At 56.8% G+C, this 19541-nt stretch overlaps 1 protein-coding gene across 4 annotated transcripts in view; it reads left to right on the forward strand.

The window, feature by feature from the left end:
• Positions 1-19541, forward strand: part of CACNA2D2 (calcium voltage-gated channel auxiliary subunit alpha2delta 2) — a gene marked incomplete at both ends in the record, with an annotated part of 137355 nt that overhangs the window by 14543 nt on the left and 103271 nt on the right. For all 4 annotated transcript variants that reach the window (XM_082847670.1, XM_082847671.1, XM_082847672.1 and 1 more), the window contains one exon: positions 11141-11222. In XM_082847670.1, coding sequence (XP_082703796.1) covers positions 11141-11222 — 82 coding nt within the window. The remainder of the gene's footprint in view (positions 1-11140; positions 11223-19541) is intronic.

Here is a 19541-nt window from a genome sequence, read left to right on the forward strand (position 1 = left end):
GCCCTGCTCACCACTGTGTCCCTTGGAGACACGGTGCCTAGCTTGGAGCCTGCCTCAGTAACTATATGAATGAATGAATGAATGGGGAGTGAGGGAGCTCGTAGGGAATCTATAGAAGGCTGGCAACATCTGCAGAGTATTTTGTCTGTGATAGCCCTACTGGGTTTGGCCAACCTGTTACTCGTCAAGCCATCTCTCAGGACAACACAGGCTCACCAGGCAGTGGCTCCTTTTGTTCTGGCCACCAACCTGGGACTTCTCAGAAGGGGTGGGGCTGCTGGGGTGGCACCTGAAGGCCCCTCCTCATTGCAGCTCACAGAGGGGATTTGCATTGCTAAAGGATTCACCATAGAGCATGGAGAGTCAAGGTGGTCCGAGTACTCACATTTGATTTACATGCAGCTTGGCTTGCGCTGAGAAGCCCGGAGCTAACTAGTGAGGAGCAAATCCCAGAGGAAGTGGGCATCTCCCACTCCCCACCCCACCCCCCGTCATGGGAGGGTTTTGAGGGAGCTTGGGCTCTGCACTGCTGAGACAACATTCCTACAGCAGGGTAGCTCTGGTGGGGTAAAAGGAAGGACTCTGACTGCACCCAGCTTTGGCTTGCGTGGGGAGGCAGTGAGGGCCCTGATTTGGAGTAGATCCCTTCACAAAGGTGGAAAAGGTCATAAATGAGGGGTGGCCCTTACCTGCACCCTATTTCCTGAATCTTGGCCATTGAAGTCCTCTTTGGGATTAAGGAAGCCTAATTGCCTAGGGGACAGAACCTGGGCTCTGGAGCCATCCTTTACTGGGTTCAAATTCTGGTTGAGCACAGACTGGCTGTGTGGCCTTGAGTGCATTGCTTCACCGCCTAGGCCTCCGTCTTCATCCACGAAGTGGGCCTGAATCAGTTAGCACCTAGCCAAGGGTACTGTGTGACTTCAGTGGCCTCACACACACAGCACCCAGCACACAACGGGTACTCTGAATCATCTGTTCCTTTCCTTGGTGCTCTGCTACCTGCTGAAGTTAGAAGCCCTTTCCCTGCCCTGCCCTCCAGCCTCTCTCCCACTGCAGAGGGGGTTGGACAGGGCAGGTAGCAGTCTGGTGATGGGAGGATATTCAGGGAAATCTATCCCCAAGCATTTCCAGAAGACTCTTCTTTGCCATCCTGCAAGCTAAGTTTTGCAGGAAGCTTGATGATGGGACCGGACTGCAGCTCCAACCTAAGGCAAGGGTTGGTAAAGTGGAGTAAGGACTGTGGGTTTGGGGGAAGGGGTGGAGAGAAATCCTGGAAGACTTTCCGGCAGAGGTGACTTGGCCAGGTAGCGGGGGACAAGGCCAGAGAACAAAGCTTGCCCTGATGGGTTGAGTTCTTTTCTGGTCTTTGCTTCACCTCTCCTCTGCACCCAGTGTGTCCTCTGGGACACTGCCAGCTTCCCTGGGGGATCTCTACCCTGAGGAGAAATAGAGGATCCCTAGAGAGGTTTCTGTCCTCCTCACAGCAGGAGGCCATGTCGAGGACGCACATGGAGGACGGCTATTTGTGGCTCAGAGAGGATTTGACTCATGCCGGGGAGTGGGGAGGATGTACAGGAGGGGAGGTGGGGATGTGTGAATCATAGAATCTGGCTGGAGTGGTTGGTGACACATGGACAGGGCCTATCTTGCCACCTCCAATCAGGTTTCAGTTACTGGCGTGGGGCAAGAACAGGCAGCTGGAACCCCTGGGTTCCTCCTTGACTCTCCTGGTGTCCTCCACAGGTGCCTCAACCCTGCTGTGCACCTCCTGAGACCAGTGTGGCTCTCCCATCACAGCACCTGGCTGGGCACAGGGGCTGTGTCAACATATCTACCCCTGCCTGCAAGAGCCAGCCTCACTGAACCTCAGTTTACAAGTTTGTTAAATGGGCCTAGGCAGGGGTTACTTTTGCATTGTACCTGACTACCTGGGGAACATGCTGGGGAGAGAAGGAGGCTCTGCAGACCCCAAATGTTAATGATCTGTGTCAGTGACTGAGGCAGGTGGTTCCAGGCCTGGGGAGCAGATGGTGGATCCTGGGCAGAGTGACTGACTGTTCCATACCCTGTGTCCCTGGCCTGGACTTTCTGCTTTTCTCTGGGGATGCCTTAACTAGTTCCTGAACTCCTGTTGCTCATTGCTAAGTCCCAGGTCTAGATTGCTGGAAAATTCACAAACAATGACACCTGGGTGTTGGTACCTTGGGAACCCATGGTCCTCGGCCCCCTGGGGAGTGGAGGTAGATGATTCTGCTCTCCCTGCAGTTTGAAAACCACCAACTCCGTCAGTCCACAGATGGAAAACCGAGGCACAGAGAGGGGAGTGGGTGAATCTGCACTGAACCAGAATCCCAGTGTCCAGAATCCCAGATGGGGCAGGGTGGGTAGAGGTACTGGGCTATCTGAGATCGGGACAGGGTGAAAGGGATGGGGGGAGGACAGCCTGGGTCTGGGCCATTCCGTGCCTGCACTTGTGCCTGCACTTTCCTTGCTTCCGGGAAGAAGTGGCTGCTCCAGCACCCGGCCCTCCTGGGAGAGCCATGAATTATGCACGGAAGCCACAGGCCTGGGCAGGCCCATCATAAATGAGCTTTAATAATTCATACGGAGAGGAGCCGGGGAAAGTGGCTGTCCCTGGGGCAGCCACTGCACTTCTAGCCCCTCCACAGGCTGCCCCTGCACACCCACCTGCCTGCTCCCGTGGCCGGCAGCACGCAGGCTGGGCAGGACGGCGGGGAGATCAGGCCCCTCTGGGGAGGTGCGCTTGCTCAGCCAAGTGCCTGTTCCTCCAGGCTGGAGAGCAGGAGCCTCCTCCCTCAGGGCTCACAGCCCAGGAGGGCGGTAACCCCAGGAGGGCACCTGAGATCAGTTGCTGCTGGGAGGCTACAACTTAAAATGGGGGGCAAGGTGGACTTCACTGAAGGAGGTGAGAGGGGAGCCCTGAGGACTTCTGAGGAGAGACTGATCCAGGCATAGGGAACAGCACGTACAAAGGCTGTGCAGGGAGTGCAGGAGTGTATTCAAGCCACAACGAGGAGGCCAGTGTGGCCTGAGGAGCGAGGTCAAGGAGGCCATTGAGAGTATGGCCCCTGGACGGGCTTTGTCTTTCTTCTAGTGTCATGGAGCTGTGGCCTGGTGTTGAGAGAGGAGGGACACTGTTCTAACAGGGGGCTCTGGCTGCGCGTGGAGGTAAACAGCCCGGGGGAGGGGGTGCAAGGACAGAAGCTGAAGACCAGTGAACTGGTGACTGCACTTGTCCTGGAGAGAGATGATGGCGGCCCAGGCCAGGCTGGGGGCCAGGGAGGTGGAGGGCAGTGGGCAGACTGTGAAGGTGGAGCCAACATGACTTGCTGAGAGATTGGATGTGGGTGCGAGAGAAAGCAGGTTGCAGGTCACCCTGAGGCTTCGGGCCTGAACCAAGGAGCTGGCATCAGCTGAGCCAGGGGAGGCAGGGGGTGCAGAGAAAAGGGAGGAGGAGATCCAGAGGGAGGTCCGTGTCTGGGTTTAGGACACATCCAGTTTGAGAGACCCGTTAGGCATCCAAGTGGACATGCCGTGCCGCAGCTGGGCATTTAAGACTGGTGTCTGAAGAGAGGTGTGTATCATCCTAACTGGTGTTCATTAGCTGTGTGACCTTGGGCACATCACTCAATTGCTGTGTGCCTCAGTTTTCCCTCTGAGGACTGGGGATGATCTGACTGCTGTGAAGATAATTAAGGCAGTGCACTGAGAGCCCTGGCCTCACTGGTGCAGACCCAGTGAGGCAGGCAGGAAGGCCCCAGTCAGATCCCTTGGGAAACAAATCCCCACATGGCCTGTGGAGGCCCCAGGCCACCCCTCCTTGAGCAGAGAGGGAAACTGAGACCTGGAGAGTCCAAACCACAGAGCTGGGTGTGGACCACAGAGCAGGACCTGGTACACAGCAGGGGCTGGAGGAGATTCGGCCCCAGGGCCCATCCCCACCCTGGCCAAGCCCTCCAGCCTGGGTCTGGGCCACAGTCAGTCCCCTGCTCTCCTGCAGAACGGTGTTTTCCTTCCTGCTGCACACCTCCTTTGTCTCCCCGGCTCCCTGGTGCCTTCTCTAGCCCCTCTCCTGGTTCTCCTGGGACTGCTGGGCAGAACTCATTCCCGTGGAAGCTGGAGCAGTGCCCCTTATGGGCTTCTCCTGCTGCTGGAAACCCCAGACCAGGCCTGGTGAGGAGGGTCCTGCTGAGGGACTGCTCAGGAACCTTGTGGCTCTGGGTGTGGCAGTCTTGACACAGTACTGTGTTGCTGCAGTTCACTTTCTAGATGAGTTACCTGAGGCCCAAACAGGGGAAAGGATGTTACCAAGGTCACACAGCTAACCATGGCAGAAACAGAAATCAGGCTCAGGTGGGCCTTCCATGCTGTCCTCCTCATCTCCCCTGGGAAACCTCCTTCCCCTTCTCAGCTTGCATATCCCTGGCTTGCCCCAGTCCTTGTGTGCTTCCCTGACTGCTGGTGCCCCTGTGGGCCCTCAGTCCTGCACTGATGGTGGGGAGTGAGGCAGAGTGCTGTGTGTGCCTGGGACACTCTCCATCCCTCTCTGGGCCAAATGGACTGCCCAGCTCCCCAGCCCTGAGCTGCTCCCTTGTTCCAGGCTTTGTCCCCTCCCCCCATCAGGCTACTGGGAGTAAATACTGGGCTGGACCTGGCGCCCTAATTAAAGTGGATGACTGTTCACTGTTAGTCTAAGTGGGGAGGCACAGGCTTGCTGCCTCCCAGCCGAGAGCCCACTGGAAGGGAAGGGTTCCCCCCCCCGCCCCCGACAAAGAAAGGGAAGGGACAGCCCCATAATTAATAACCTCATTAACGAGCAGTATTTGGGCAGGGTCCCAAGACACACGTAGTCGAGGCCGATGGATTTGGACTAATTTGAGCTTCAACAGCACCAGCCCCTCCCCAGCACCAGGGGATCTCTGAGGATCCCTTGTGATAAGTGGGCTACCTTCGTCCTTGTGTGCATGGGTTGGGTGGGGGTGGGGTGGGGACGATGCTCCTGGGGGCCCCATGTTACACTAGGAGCCCCTTAAGCAGAATCACAAATCCACTGACGGTGAGCCTGTCCCTTTGAGTCCTGCATCTCAGTTTCCCTGCTTGTAAAGTGGTGGATGGCTAACTGGGGAGCCTTATTCCACGTGAATTGGCTGAGCCAGCATGCTCCCCTCTCCCCAGGCCTCTGTGCATCCCCCACCCCACTGTGGTTTGTGCAGTGCCAGGTCCAGTGCTGACTGGTCTCCGTGCCTCTAGGCACTCTGATCTCAATGGTCTGGAGTGGCTTGGCCCACTTGGCCTCTGCAGAGTGAATGACCTTGGCTAGACTTGCCCTCTCTTCTTGGGAGGCTGTGATCAAATCAAGGTTGGGGGCCCTACCCTGGGCTTTGGGTCCTGAAAGATGTTGAGGCCAAGAGTCTTCTCTCCTGAGCAGACAAGCACGAAGGATGCTCTGGTCATCGGAGGCCCTACCTTTCCCAAGGAGTCTCCCCTGTGTCGGGGTCTCTTAGGTAGTGTAGGGAGTGCTGCAGCCCACCTAGAGGCCCCAGTCCAAGGAGGAGGTACAGCCATCCCACGCTTAATGAGCTGCAGGTCTGAGGAAGGGGACAGGATCGAGGGGAGAGCGGCCCCGCCGCTCAGATGGGTCTGTGTGTGCATGAGTGTGTGGAGCAGTCATCCCTTCCATGAGGCAGTGGTTTCCACCTGCTTCTGTTTGGGGTCCTGGGAGGTAGACAAGTGGTGAGCTTTATCTCCATTTTCCAGATGGGAAAACTGAGGCCTAAGAGGGCACATCTGGTCTAAGGTCACGGAAGAGCCAGGGCTGAATCTGGGCACTCAGTCTAGGTAGAGAGGGATATCCACAGAGTGGTCGGGGAGGACTCCTCGGGGGAGATGGCTCTGGAGGTACCACGATCCTGGGGTGCAGCCTTGAGCTTCCTGCTGTTTGCAGCAGGACTGTGGCCTGGGGAGGGGTTGGCCATGTCCCAAGCCCTGCTTCAGCAGGGGCCACGACTGCTCTCTGAGCTTTGCGTGGCCTCTCCAGGCTGGAATGGGGAGAGGCCCTCTTGCCCATCCACCAGTAATCCCCTGAGACGGGGTGAACCTGACACCCAGGCCCTCTAGACCAGCTCTCTTGGGCTCTCTTCATGTCTATGTCTCTCTGTCTCTCCGTCTTTCTCTTACCCCCGCCTCCTGCCCTATCTTTCTTTCCCCTTCAGAAGACTGCTAAGGCACCAAGGTGGGAGGTGGCAGGCCAGCTGAAATATGATGAGAATAATTAAATAGCATTTTATTTGAAATCATTGCCTCCCCCAGAGCTGAAAGAATAATTGGCCAGTCCGTCACAAGGGAAGCAGGAGACCCGTGGGCCCCCACCATTGCCAAGTTTGGCTCATAGTAACCTTGGCAGCAAGTGGCCTCCCCTGTGACTGCTCCCCTGCACCCTTCACCTGCCCTAGCCTAGCCCTGCCCTGCCCTCCACTCCTCCCACCTCACCTGTTGTTCTACCCTCGGCATCTCCCCCTCTACGATGACTGCCTTGATTGAGCTGAGGGGAGAGCTGCAGACTGCTCTTAGGCCCCCAGTCTGCCTGGCAGAGGAAGTCTGTAGCAAGGCTTTGATGGCAAGGAAAACGCCTCCTTGGGAGTGGTGAGAAGGCCTGCAGAGGTAGGTGGGGGTCCAGAGATCCTCGCCCCTACTGGGCCTTAGCCTCTCCTAGGCCTTCCCCTGTCTGCTCTTGAACAAAGCCCTCCCCCTTCCCTCTCGTCCCTCTGCAGGGTCCAGCCGCCCACATCTACCCTTGCCCTCCGAGGGTGAACGTGCAGTGTCACCTGTCTCTTTTTTTTTGATTTAATTATAGATGAGTTTTCTGCATAATTTATTCCAAAAGCCTGGATTATACTGTACAATTAAATCACATTCTGATCAACAACTTCACGTATAAAATTAACAACTGGCAACAGTTTAAACTATGCTGTTGCATCTGTATACAGGCTCTTTCCCTCTTCTCTTCCCTCCCCTCCCCTCCCCTCCCCTCCCCTCTCCTCCCCTCCCCTCCCCTCTCCTCCCCTCCCCTCCCCTCTCCTCCCCTCCCCTCCCCTCTCCTCCCCTCCCCTCCCCTCCCCTCCCCGCTCCTCCCCTCCCTTCCTCCCCTCTCCCATCTTCCCTACCTCTTCCTCCCTGTCTGGGGGAGCCTCTGGCCTCGGAGCTGGAGGCCTTCACTGCTCTTGTAGCTTGACCTGGGGCCTCCCCAGCCTTCTAGTGGGAGTCTTGATAGTTCTGTCTGCTAAAGGGGGTCCTCAGCTCCAGCTCCTCGCTCCACATATGGATGATTTTGCTCCCTTGCCTAATGATGACACCTCTTCTTCCCTCACGTACTCCTCTTGGTTCTGAAACATGCCCTGGAGACTAAAAGACCTGGAGTCCCACAGCAGCTGGTGTCATCTTCCTGCTGGGCTGCCCTCAACCCTCTAGCCCTGGGACACACACATCTTTGCCCTGTGCCTGCTCCCGGCCTTTCTCAGCCTGGGGAGCAGGGGGTTACAGAGAGCCATTAGGGAAACCCTTTCCACATTTCCCTCCCTCTGTGCTCTCTCCCCCCAGCAGGCATTCAGGGAAGATTTTCTGAGCACTGGGAAGCGAGGAAGGGCTGGATTTGATGAGCTTCTAGCCCTCAGGGGACTGCCCAATAATAATACTGCCCATCAAGGCTCCGTGTAGATTTGGCCCTGAAAGGTATTCAGCCAGTCATTATCTTCCCTGTTTATAGACCGGAAAGCTGAGGTTCCGAGGGGCAAGAACTCTCAGAGGTCACACAGCTGACAGAGGCAGCCTCTCCCTTAGGCTTCCCAGAGGCTGCATTGTCCTAGGAGGGTGGGGTCATGGAGCTGATGGAGCCAGGAAGACAGGTCTGGCTTCTCTCTGTAGAACATGGCTCCGCACCTGTCCTTGCCAGGGGCCTCAGTTTTCTTGTTTGTGAAATGGGGGCTCAGTGCCTGCACCCCACTAGGTTTGGGCACATTGGAGGACATAATGGTGTGAGGCTGTCATGGCCACACCAGACATCATTCCGGCTGCAGTCCCCGGCTGCACGTGCCTCCTCCCAGACACTCTCTCTCCTCACTGTCTTGCTAATTTGGCACTTAGAGACACTTGGAGATAAGCAGTGTCATCTCAATGAATCGCATGGAAAATCACAGGGATGTGGGGAGCCAGCAGGGGGATCTACCCTGTTGGGGGGGTGACCCATGGGCCACACTGTCTGGCCAGGGAGCAATGGGAGATGCAGGCACCTGGGTCCATATTGATGGGACCCCAGGCAGGATTTGGTCAGTTTGCCTTTGACCCAGTGGCGCCACGAATCCTGATGCGTCCCCCATCCTTTCAAAGCCGCCATGCCCTTCTGTTGGTGTGAGTATGACTGTGCCTGGCCAGGGTTAGTACGGGCTTGGTGGGTGGTTTCTCCTGCCTCTGGGCAAGAACACTGCAGGTGCATAGTTGACTCCTGGCCTCCTGGGTCCCATGTGTCACCCCTTGGAACCAGCACGGGGACACCAGCCAAACTCTGGAACCCACAAATTCATGTCTCTGTGATGATGAAATGAATGATCTATCACGTTCTTTTAAACTCTCGGACACATACTGCCTTCCTAGTTGGGTTTGGTTTAGGTGAATGATCAGAATAACTTGTTTTCCCTGGCGTCGTGATGGTAGGCATTGCAGCTGGGGCCTGGGGTCTACCCATCAGACCCACCATGCCAGACCAAGGGCTAGAGCCACCTCTAGACCCCAGGAGGGTGTGCCTGTTCTGATGTGTCAGGGGTAGGCCAGTCCCTGTGGCCCATAGCAGCATCCCAGGCTCTGTCTCAGGAGCATAAAACAGCCACCTGACACACTGTCAGGTGCTTATGGCTCAGCCAGGGCCAAGCCATCAGCTCCTGGTGACCTGGAGCCAGGGGACAAGCAGGCTCTCCATTCTCTGCTGGGCTTTGCCCTCCCCCAGCAAAAAACCTCCCCTGGTGGTTGAGGCCTGATCACCCTTCATAGCCTGGCCTGCAGCCTGGCCTCCACCTGGGCTTGGGGTTAGCTTTTCCCCTGCAGTGGGGAGCAGAGGTGGGCATCAGGCTGTGTCTCAGCCAGCAACAAGCTGAAGCTGATACCTCTTTCTCTTTTTTTAAAAACTAGATTTTATTTATTTATTTATTTATTTATTTATTTTTGGCTGCGTTGGGTCTTTGTTGCTGCACACAGGCTCTCTCTAGTTGCGGCGAGCAGGGGCTGCTCTTTGTTGTGGTGCACGGGCTTCCCACTGCGGTGGCTTCTCTTGTTTCGGAGCACTGGCTCTAGGCATGTGGGCTTCAGTAGTTGTGGCTTGCAGGCTCAGTAGTTGTGGCTCACTGGCTCTAGAGCTCAGGCTCAGTAGTTATGGCGCATGGGCTTAGTTGCTACACGGCATGTGGGATCTTCCCAGACCAGGGCTTGGACCAGTGTCCCCTGCGTTGGCAGGCGGATTCTTAACCACTGCACCACCAGGGAAGCCCAATACCTCTTTCTTTTGATGTTGACTTTTTTTTTCCATCACGGTCCTGACATGCAGCTTGGCAAATTGCAATTAGTGATCCGCCCGCTTCCTGATCTGAGTTCCCATGCCAACCGATGCGGGCACACACAATGGCAAGGGCCCAGCCCCCAGCCACAGGGATATGGGGCAGGGGGCTGGGGTAAAGACTTTAGCTTTTCTGACCCAGGGAGCTATAAGAGTCCTGGCCCCGAGTGGCGGTAGGGGTGGTGGGGAAGGTGGCAGGCCCAGGGCAGGAGTTGGGGCCAGACTCAATCTCCCGGATCCCATGGCTCCTGGGGTACCCTTCCAGAAGCTGGGGGCTGGCTTCACCCCACCCTTACCTGGCCTCACGGGATGTGCTTATTAACCTGTGAGCATATTTCAGTCTGTGTGGTAGTTCTCCTATGAGCCCTCCCGGGGAAGGCTTTCTTCTGTGTCTGGTGGGAAGGGGAAGTTGAGATGCCTTTCAGATGCATTAGGGCAGGGGCTTTGGTCACAGCAGAAAGTGCTTTTGGCAGTGTGGAGAGTGTCTCTCTGGCCGGCAGGCCCTGGCAAGCGCTGGTGTGATTTTGCTCACCTGATCTGGCACTGCCTAAAGTGGGATCACAGGTTAGAACCCAAGCCAGCCCTCTCCCCAGACACCATCCCTGTTCATGAGCGTGGGCTGAGAATACAGGACCTTGTGACCACCTGTCCATCCTGTCCCCTCACAGAGATCCCTGTGCAGCACCCTTGACCCTCCAGTTCCCATGTGTTCTTCTCAGACCCTACAAGGTGGCCCCAAATTATCCCCACTTTCTGGGGGAGGATAGTGAGACCCAGATAGGTTAAAGCGAGCTCAGCGTGGCACCAGTGCAAGGGAGACCAGCTCAGGCTGGTGGCTCTGGTGAAGGGCTCATGGGGCTTGCCAGGCCCCCAGAAAGGTGTGGGATAGTCTGAACTGGACCTGTGGGTAGACAGTTCACGTGGGGCATCTAGTGATGAGCCTCTGTTTACTAGGGTACTGGAAAGGCGAGGGCCGTCTGAGCAGGAAGCTCTCCATGTCCACTGTTTAAATGAGGCCCAGAGGGGCAGGGGCCTGCCCCAGGTTACACAGTGACTTGGTGGTGGCAGCAGCTCTCATGTTCCCTCCCCTTGCCTAGGTGCCACCCAGCCTTGGGGCAGAAGGCTCTGAGATCCAGCAGACACCAGGCTCACTCACGTCCCCTCCTCCCTGGTATCCTGAGTCCGCATGTTCAGAGCAGCAGCATCAAGGGCTGGCTCTTCACAGTGAAAAATAGTCTCCCTGCAGGCTTCTTGGAGCCGCTGGACTCCCTCAGTGCATTTAAACTATAATCTGCTCCCCTCCCTGGCTGTCCAACAGTACGTGAGGAGAGCCTGGGCCACCGGGTCCAGACTTCAAAGGGAATCAGAGGCACGCTCTGGTTCCCAGCCTCTGTTTCTCTTCTAGTGAAAATTGGGTTCTGAAGGGGCGGCTGCTGCGTGTCACCTCTCGGTGGCTGGGGCGGGGCTGTTCCAGCCCCAGGCGGGTCCTCCTGACACTCCTCTCCTCTCTGCACACAGGATGCAACACTGGGCCCGGCGCCTGGAGCAGGAGATCGATGGCGTGATGCGGATCTTTGGGGGTGTGCAGCAGCTCCGTGAGGTAAGCCTGGTGCCACTGGCTTTCCCTTTAGGGACCCTGTTCCAGCTGGAAGTGGGGGAAGGGCTTCAGCAATAAGGATTGAGGAAAACTTGGTGCAGTTGAGGACCCAGCGTGATGGGACACTGTGGACTCATGGGGGCAGGTGGGGAAACAGAGACACAGTGATTCCTTCGGGTCTTGGCCTGCTCTTCCCCAGGTCACAATGTTGAAGTGGTACTTAGTCGGCTCTGATGGGTAGGTGTCAGGCTTTTCAGGAGGGTGAGATCTGTTTTTGAGGCAGCATACAGAGTGGAGTCCAGGTTCCGGAGGGTCCCGTGGGTGTAGTTGTGCACGGAAGCCAGAGAGACTGTCCTCGCAATGAGTGGGGTGGCCAGGCCGAACAACCCCGGAGAGCAGTCAGTGCTGCCTGCTCAAGGAGCTGCAGCACGAGACAAGTGGCAAGCAAATGCTTGGTGAGATGAGGTATCGGGGGTGAGAGGGGTGATTGATTAGGCGCCAGCGACCACATTCATCCTGGGAGATTATGTTAATATTTGAAATAATGATGTGAAGAGCAGGCCATCCGTCACCCCCAGAAGGCTGCAAAATGTGTCGCTGTCGGGCCACAGGCTCCTGAGCTGTCACTCTTTATGTGGAAACGCAGAGGCTTGGAGAGCTGAGCTCTTGGAGTGCTTGGGGTGGGGCTCCCAGGTACGTGCTGGACTTTAAGGAGCTCTTACTGGAGGCTTGGGCCAGAAAGTGCAACCTGAACTGAACAGGGGGTTAATGGGGATCTCGTACTGATGGTGGGCTTGGGCACAGCAGAGTAAGTGGAGTTATTATTGGGGGTCCAGGCCCCCAGCTTGGCGATTAGATACGCCACTGTGTTCCTGTGTCTCTCTTGGTCAGGGCCAGGTCAGCAGAGGTACGTCTGTGGGGCAGCTGCTATGAGGTGGTGTCCTCGGGCCTTTCGCCATGCTTAGCTTGTAGCAGGTACCCAGGAAATGGGGGTGGCAGTGAATGTGTTGACATTGGCTGTGGATGTAGGACCTCTGGCACAGGATGGGGCTGATCAGGGGTGGCTAATGTGGTGGTAACATAGCTAGGAGGGGGAGTCCGGGCGGGGGTCTGAGCCATCAACTTGCTGGGGGTCCTTCCGCCCAACCCCAGTGGTCCAGCCTCTCTGAATCTCCCTTCCCTGGTTACTGGGCTTGAATCGCAGTAACCCCCATCGTACTCTCTTCCTGTGAACTTTCAATGACTCAGCCACACTTGGAGGCCGGCAGAGCTTTCCAGAGAAGGCACTATAGGAAAAGCTGTTCCGGAACAGAAGTCAATTTATGCTCAGGAATAGCACCCAGCACTTACTAGGTTCTAAGTGGGCACTGCCAAGAGTGCAGCTGTGTAGGTTAATGAAGAAGTGAGAGTTCCCTGGAATGTGTGTAATGTGCCTCTCCAAGCTTCATATTGGGACATAAGATGTACCCCACATAAGGAGTTAACCATGCACTTCCAGTCAAGAATCTTCCGTACTTTCAATCCTCAGCTCAAGGATACTGCTTATTTTATAGTCGTGGGCACTCAGACCCTAAAAGTTTGCCAGTGGGAAAATAACGTACACATTTCATGCCTGAGACTCAGGTCTGTCTGAGCCATAGCTTCCTGGATGGTGCGGACCAGAGATGGAATCCAGCTCAGCATACCCACTGTGTGCTCCTGGGCAAGTCCTAGACCCTCTCTGATCCTCATTCTTGGTCCATGGCGTGGCTGGGAGGTCTGGCTGGAGGATGAGGTGGTGAGAATGGCAGGGGACAGGCTGACACAGATACACTTCTAGAAATCAAATCTGAATTTCCCTCATTGATCATTTTCATTCCCAGGATATGTTGTTCCCTTCCTTTCTGATGGGAGTTGAGTGATTCCAGACACTTTCACCAATGAGCACATCTTTCCCCACTCCCACCTTCCCAGTGGTTACCAAAGTCACGCAGCCGGGTACAGCAGAACTGGGGCTTGAACACAGGGCTCCTGACTCCTGTCCCAGGGCGCTGCTTCTCCTCTAGCTAGGCCTTCCCTCTTGGGGTGGGCAGGATGAGCCTGAAAAAGAGGGGATCTGGGCCAGGTTTGGTGTGGCTATGGCCAGGCAGAGAAGTGCTGACCTGGCGTTCCGGGCTCCTTCTGGCATCCCTCTGCTTGTCGACGGCTGCCAGCTCTCCAGTGGCTCTCTGTCCTGCTCCAGTTTTTCTCACCTGCTTCCTTAGCCTCTTGTTTCCCACTGACAGCTCTGGGGCTGCTTCTTGGCACAGGACACCCCTGTGAGGTGGGCAGCCGGGGAGCAGGTGAAGAGTTCTAGAGGAAAAGGGCAACCCTGTGAGAGCAGGAGGAAGCCAACCGGCCCCTCTTCCCCACAACCCCTGGCACCCCTGACAAAGCCACCAGAGCTCTCCTTCAAGTGCATATGAGAGGGCCCATGTGGCCAGCCCATGCCCTGAGAGCCAGGCTCTGAGAGTCAGGAGGACGCATGCATCGAAGCCCTGACCCAGCTGCAATGCTCCGTGGACCCTGGTACCACCTCTGCCAAGCTTATGGCCTCAGTCCCCATTAGGCCCGCCCCTCTCCATGCTTCCTCGGTGGGCCCCCAAACACCTTGCCACTGGGGCGATCCTTGGCTTTCTTCCCCAACATGGCTGCCCTCTCCACCAGCCCCAGTCCTAGAGGCAGCCCGACCCGCAGAAGCTGGGTGCCATAGAGCTGGCAGCTGCAAGAGTTCAGAAACTGCAGACGGTGGCATTTAGGAGCATTTTCCTTGTCTTGGCACTTTCCTCCTCCCGACCTCACCACAACCCCATGGGGGTGTGGTTGGGTGCAGACTGTGGCCCATTTACAGGCTGGACACCATGGCACACCTTGGTGGAGTGTGGGGGCTGTCTGCAAAGACCCTGTCACATTTCCTCATCTAACCCCAGGGCCAGCACAGAGTAGGAGCGCCCACTGTGGCCTGGTGCTCCTGAGCCGTGCCCCACCGGGTAAACCCAGCCCCGCCAGCCCTGGCTTACTCCTGCTGTGAACAGGCCACAGAAGTATGGGCTCTACTGCAGTCTGCCCCCTCCAGGGCCCCTAGAAGCTGAGCGAGGTCTCCTAAACCCCTTTCCTACTCTCGCCCACCAGCACCATATTGTCATCCTTTGGGGGGACAGCAGAGAGCATATGCTTGGGCTCTGAGCTCATTCACATAATGAGGTTGATCAGGATGAATAATTCATCAGGTGCCTGGGGGTGCACAGGGGACCACGTGGAGACAGCCTGTCTCCCCACTCTGAAGCCCAGGTCACTCTGATGGGTACAGCCAGGGACCTATTCCCTTCTGACTGGGTGTCCAGGGTAGAAACGGAACAACTCTGGGGACCTTGTGGGAAAGCAAAGCAGGACAAATTATAGTCAGACAGGAGGAAGAACCAGTGGCTCATCAGGTGCACCAGCCCTGGGACGGATTCCTGATTTGGGTGAGACACCTTCCGTGGAGGGTCTCTACAGAAGGAAGTGAGAAGATCCTCTGTCTGGTGTGGGGGTCGGGGGTGAGGAAAGTCTGTCTGGCTAGAGCTGGTATGGGAGCAGAGACGTGGGATGGTCATGTCTGTGGACTACAGGCCATCCTCTGGGAAAGCTCAATCCAAGTCTGGACCTGTGGGAGCATTTCTCAGTCCACATCAACCCCCACACGTGTCTCAGGGCAGAAGTGACTCAGAGCCCTGCCTACGTCCCTGGCTGCTTCCGCTCCCGTGACGGCCTTAGCCTGGCTGTATGCCGCTAGTCACTCGTGGGGAAACCAAGGTGTGGTTGACTGTCTTTACCCACCAGTCCCATCCTGGAGCCCTGACTTGCTAGCCCTGGGTAGTGGTGGGGTTGGTGAGAACTATCAAGGCAGAGGTGCAGGCCTGGGGCGGTCCCTGCCCTGGACTGCTGAGCTGCATCCACAGAGAGCGAGACCCCAGGACTCAGAGATCCCTGACCCCAAGTCTCCTGCTCCCCTCCCCACGGCTGTGCTTCTCTGGACAGTCATGGTGAATCAGACAAATGCTGTTCATGTGTCCCCACTTCTGTGGGTAGCCAGAAATGGGATTTTTGAACCAGTGATGGCACCATAGTCCTAGCCCATCTTGTCTGCCCCTGGCCATGCCCACACCGTGTCTGCTCAGTGCTCCCTGGGAATGTGTAATTAATATTTGCAGAGTGCCACATCTGGAGCTGGCTCCAGGCAAGGACCAAAATCTGGCCACATTGAGGACCCCTTTCCTGAGGGGCTCAGGGAGGCAGGAACAGGGCCCTCCGCAGGTGCCCTTGAAACAGGCTTCTCCCAGGACTTCCCTGGTGGTGCGGTGGATAAGACTCCACGCTCCCCCTGCAGGGGGCCCAGGTTCAATCCCTGGTGAGGTAACTAGATCCCACATGCATGCCACAACTAAGAGTTCACTTGCCACAACTAAGGAGCTTGCCTGCCATAACTAAGACCCGGTGCAACCACATAAATAAAGAAAAACAGCCTTCTCCCCGTTCCTCCACTCCCACACCCCGCTGGTACTGCCAGTTCCTGAAACACATGCGCTGTCACACACTGGCTCAGGGGGTGCTTGCCAGAGCTGTGTTTGGCCCCCCTTCGGGGTAAGGGGTCCTCTCTGGGCATCTCAGGTGGGATCAGCAATGTCCAGGAGTGCCAGGGAAGCTCAGAACGCAAGAGGGGCAGCAGAAGAGGATGAAGGAAGCTGGGTAGTGGGGGAAGGTGCCAGGGGACAGAAGCAGCCCTGAGAGGGCCAGAATGGGAGTTCAAGTTGTTGTGACCCCCAGACCTACAGTTGGTCCTTCTATCAAAGCACTGTGGTTCACATGTGTCCCAAGAGTCAGTCCACCTTGGCCAGGTGGACCTGCACTCACGCAGGACATGCACGCTTGTCCCAGCTAATGTGCTCAGTCCGGAGAGTGGTGGTGAGGGAGACCCACCCAGGCCCATCACACTCCCTCCCCAGGGTTACTGGAACCTCCAAACCATCATCCTAGGGGCTCTGCTCCTGGTGCAGCAACCCCCTCCCCCAGCCACCTCCCGCTGAGGCCCAGCGGCACCCTGCTCTCTCCTAGTGTAGATGATCGGGGTGTGGGGTGCGTGAGGAGGGTGTGGGCGGGGCGCGGGTGTGAAGTGTGCCGCTGGGTAGAGATTGCTGCCGCTCGCCTCTCTAAAAACCCACATATATTGTTCTTTAATGGAAAGTTAATTGTCTTATTATTCCTTCCATATGGTCCTCTTGCTCAGCACCCAGCAGGGATGCATGGGACTGAGGGGGGGCTCCTGGGAGGGCGTCTGAAACGTGGTGAGGCTGCCACGTGAGCGTAATTGGATATACTGAGGCAGAGCCATTGGAGCCTGGCGGAAGCCATTCCTGGACCCCCTCTTTGTCCCCCTAGCCCAGCCTGCTCCTCACCTCTTTCCTTCCCATGTCCTGCCCTGGGGGTGGCCTCTTCTGGCACCACCTCCCCACTGTAAGTTCTGGGAATGCTCTCTCCCGAGCCCTGTGTGGGGAGATGGAGGGTGGTTGTTGCCCTCCTGCTTGCCCCTCCCCGCACATACTCCGTTGTTGCCTGAAGGAGAAAATTCCAGTTTTGAGAAGCTTTTCAAAAGCCAATTCGTCTGTGGCAGGAGCTCCTGCCTGACGGCCAACTGACTGGCTTTGGTCTCCTACACCTCTTCTACCTCTTCTTCCACCAGAGAGGGGGCACGGGGAGGTCAATGTTGGGGGAGGGCTGCCCCAAGACACCTGGCCCAGGGGCCCTGGCTCACGTTGGCCATGCCTTCCATCGGCACCAGCTGCCTGGAGCCACCCCCAAGCTGATGGCTCCTCTGGGGCTGCTAAGCTGAGCCAGTAGTTGTGCCCTTCTCAGCCCCTGCCCCTCCCAAGGCCTCTCCTCCTCCTCCCCAGAGTGTGAGGGTGTTAGGTCAGAACAGCCTCACAGCAGATGGAGGATACGGTGACAGGAAGGTCCCCAGAAGGGCATGCCTGGGTGGTCGCATCTCTGGCTAACTCAGAGCCCCTTGCTCCTGGAGTCTTGCAGGGGAAGACAGGGGCAGGGAGCCCTGCTAGGAGGCTTCAGGGTTCTGGGACAGCCTCAGCAAAGAGCTGTTGCCCAGGTTCCTGTGGAGGTTGTCGGTGCGGAGGGAACAGGTCTATGGGAGAGGCATCTCTGCGTGGGATCAGCAGACCCACACCTGGTGATACAGGCACGGGAGAGGGGCCAGCAGCTTCCACCTTGTGCCAAGAGGTCACCGTGGGGCCACATCTGAGGTCATCTCCCAGAGGAATAGAGAATGGCTCAGGGCAGGAGAGAAGAGCTATGTCTTCTGAGCTGCTACAGCTGGTAGGTGGCAGAACTAGAATTTGAACCTGGAGCCTGTGCCGTGGGCCACACTGAATGGTGGGTGGTAGAGGAAAGACTGAAGTGGGGAGCAATGGCAGAGCTGGGCCTCCCCGTACCGTGGGACCTGGCACATGTTGTCCTGCCTCTCTGAGCCTTGGTTCCCCCATCTGTGACATGGGGATCCGAGCCCCTGTCCTCAAGGGAGCAGGGGCAAGGAAGGGCTGCAGACAGAGCCCTGCAAATGTGGGGGTGCTTTTGTGACCCCCTCCACTATCAGTTGCCTGCCCTTCCAGGAGTTAGTTATAGTTTTAGAAAGTTCAGGTGCCCAAAGTGTCACCTTTGCTTGCTGAAGCCCAGGAGTTTGGAAATTGGTTTCCTCTTCCCTGCCCTGTTGTTAGTCCTGTTTGGGCTGCTATAACAGAATACCATAAACTGGGTGACTGACACACAACAGAAATTTCTCATGTTTCTAGAGGCTGGGAAGTTCAAGATCCAGGCATCAACAGATGTGGTGTTTGGTGAAAGCCCACGTCCTGGCAGCTGTCTTCTCACTGTGTCCACTCGTGGTGGAAGGGGTGAAGGATCTCTCTGGGGTCTCCTTTATAAGGCACTAATCCCATTTACAAGGGCTCTACCCTTATAACCTAATCACCTCCCAAGGGGCCCACCTCTAAATGTTATCACAATGGGGATTGGGTTTCAACATATGAATCTGGGGGGGAGACACGAACATTCAATCTGTAGCACCTTCTGACCATGACATCTTTGGGGGACCTTACTGGGAGAGACACAAAGGCCACAAGAGCTTGAAGAAACAGGGCCTATGGGCCACGGAAGGGAACCAGCGGCAGAGGCACCCCCTGGGGAGGAAGCAGGTGGGGGTGAAGGGAAGGGCATCTGCACCCAGAAGAGGCCTGTGAATCTGTTTCTCAAATCAGTCACCCAGTCGGCAGCTTGTCTCCCAGGCCCTGTGGACTCAGAGAAGGGCACCGGGCTGGGCTGGCCTTGGAGTAGGGGTGGTAGGAAGCCACCAAGCTCTGGGTTCTTGAGGGTGGCAGCTCTCGGACTGAGATCCCTCAGTTTAAGAAAGAGACGATCTCAGAGGCATGATCAGAACCGTACCAGCAGACAGCGCCGCTCTTTCTGGAAGTTTTGGTTGAGAACCGGTGGCTTTGCTGCAGGCCCCTCCCATGAAGTGGATGCCCCTCAATCCTTCCGTCTTGGGAATCTGGGCTGTTTGTCCAACTTTCCTAAGGCAAGGCCCACCTCCCATGGCAAGGGTTCTGATAAACACCTTGGCTCTCTTCTGGGGTCCCCAGGGAGGCTGACCTTGCAGCAGAACAGCTGGGGGTCAGCTCCGATGGGGACCAAGTGCTTGCAGATTGTTGAGGAGAGGCCAGAGTGTACTCCCTTCTCCCCTGGCCTCTGCATCCACCTCTGGAGAGTGATGGAGCTGCATGTCCAGAGCCGGAGGCTCAACTGGATAATCAAGGGTGGGAGATGGGGGATGGAGTAGAGGACCGAATGGGTTTCCATGCTGGGCCCCCAGGGATGGCTGACCCCATCTGCATTCCTCTGCCCTCCTCCACCCCCATCCATAGCTGGATCAGTGGCAGCCACGGGGACACTTGCCTGAGATCCGTGGAGCCCCAAGCATTTGGCAGAGGCAGAGAAGTAATTGGTTCTGACAAACCACAGCTGGCCCCAGGGGCAACATGAGCAGCATTTACCATGACCAGGCAGGACATGGAGGCTCAGCCTGGCCTCCCTCCACCTTCTCTGAGCATGGCTCCCCTCTCCTTGTGAGTGCAGATCTGGTGTTTGGAGAAGGTTGCAGAGCCCCAAACTCCCCATCTTTCCTATACCTCTCTCTCAGTGCTGGGAGCTGGCTGGCTGGAGGTGGGGGTTAGGGGGGACGAGGACAGGGGGTAGATCCTG

This window comes from Leucopleurus acutus, assembly GCF_964270905.1.
Source record: "Leucopleurus acutus genome assembly, chromosome: 10".
In the NCBI taxonomy this organism is placed as follows: Eukaryota; Metazoa; Chordata; class Mammalia; order Artiodactyla; family Delphinidae; genus Leucopleurus; species Leucopleurus acutus.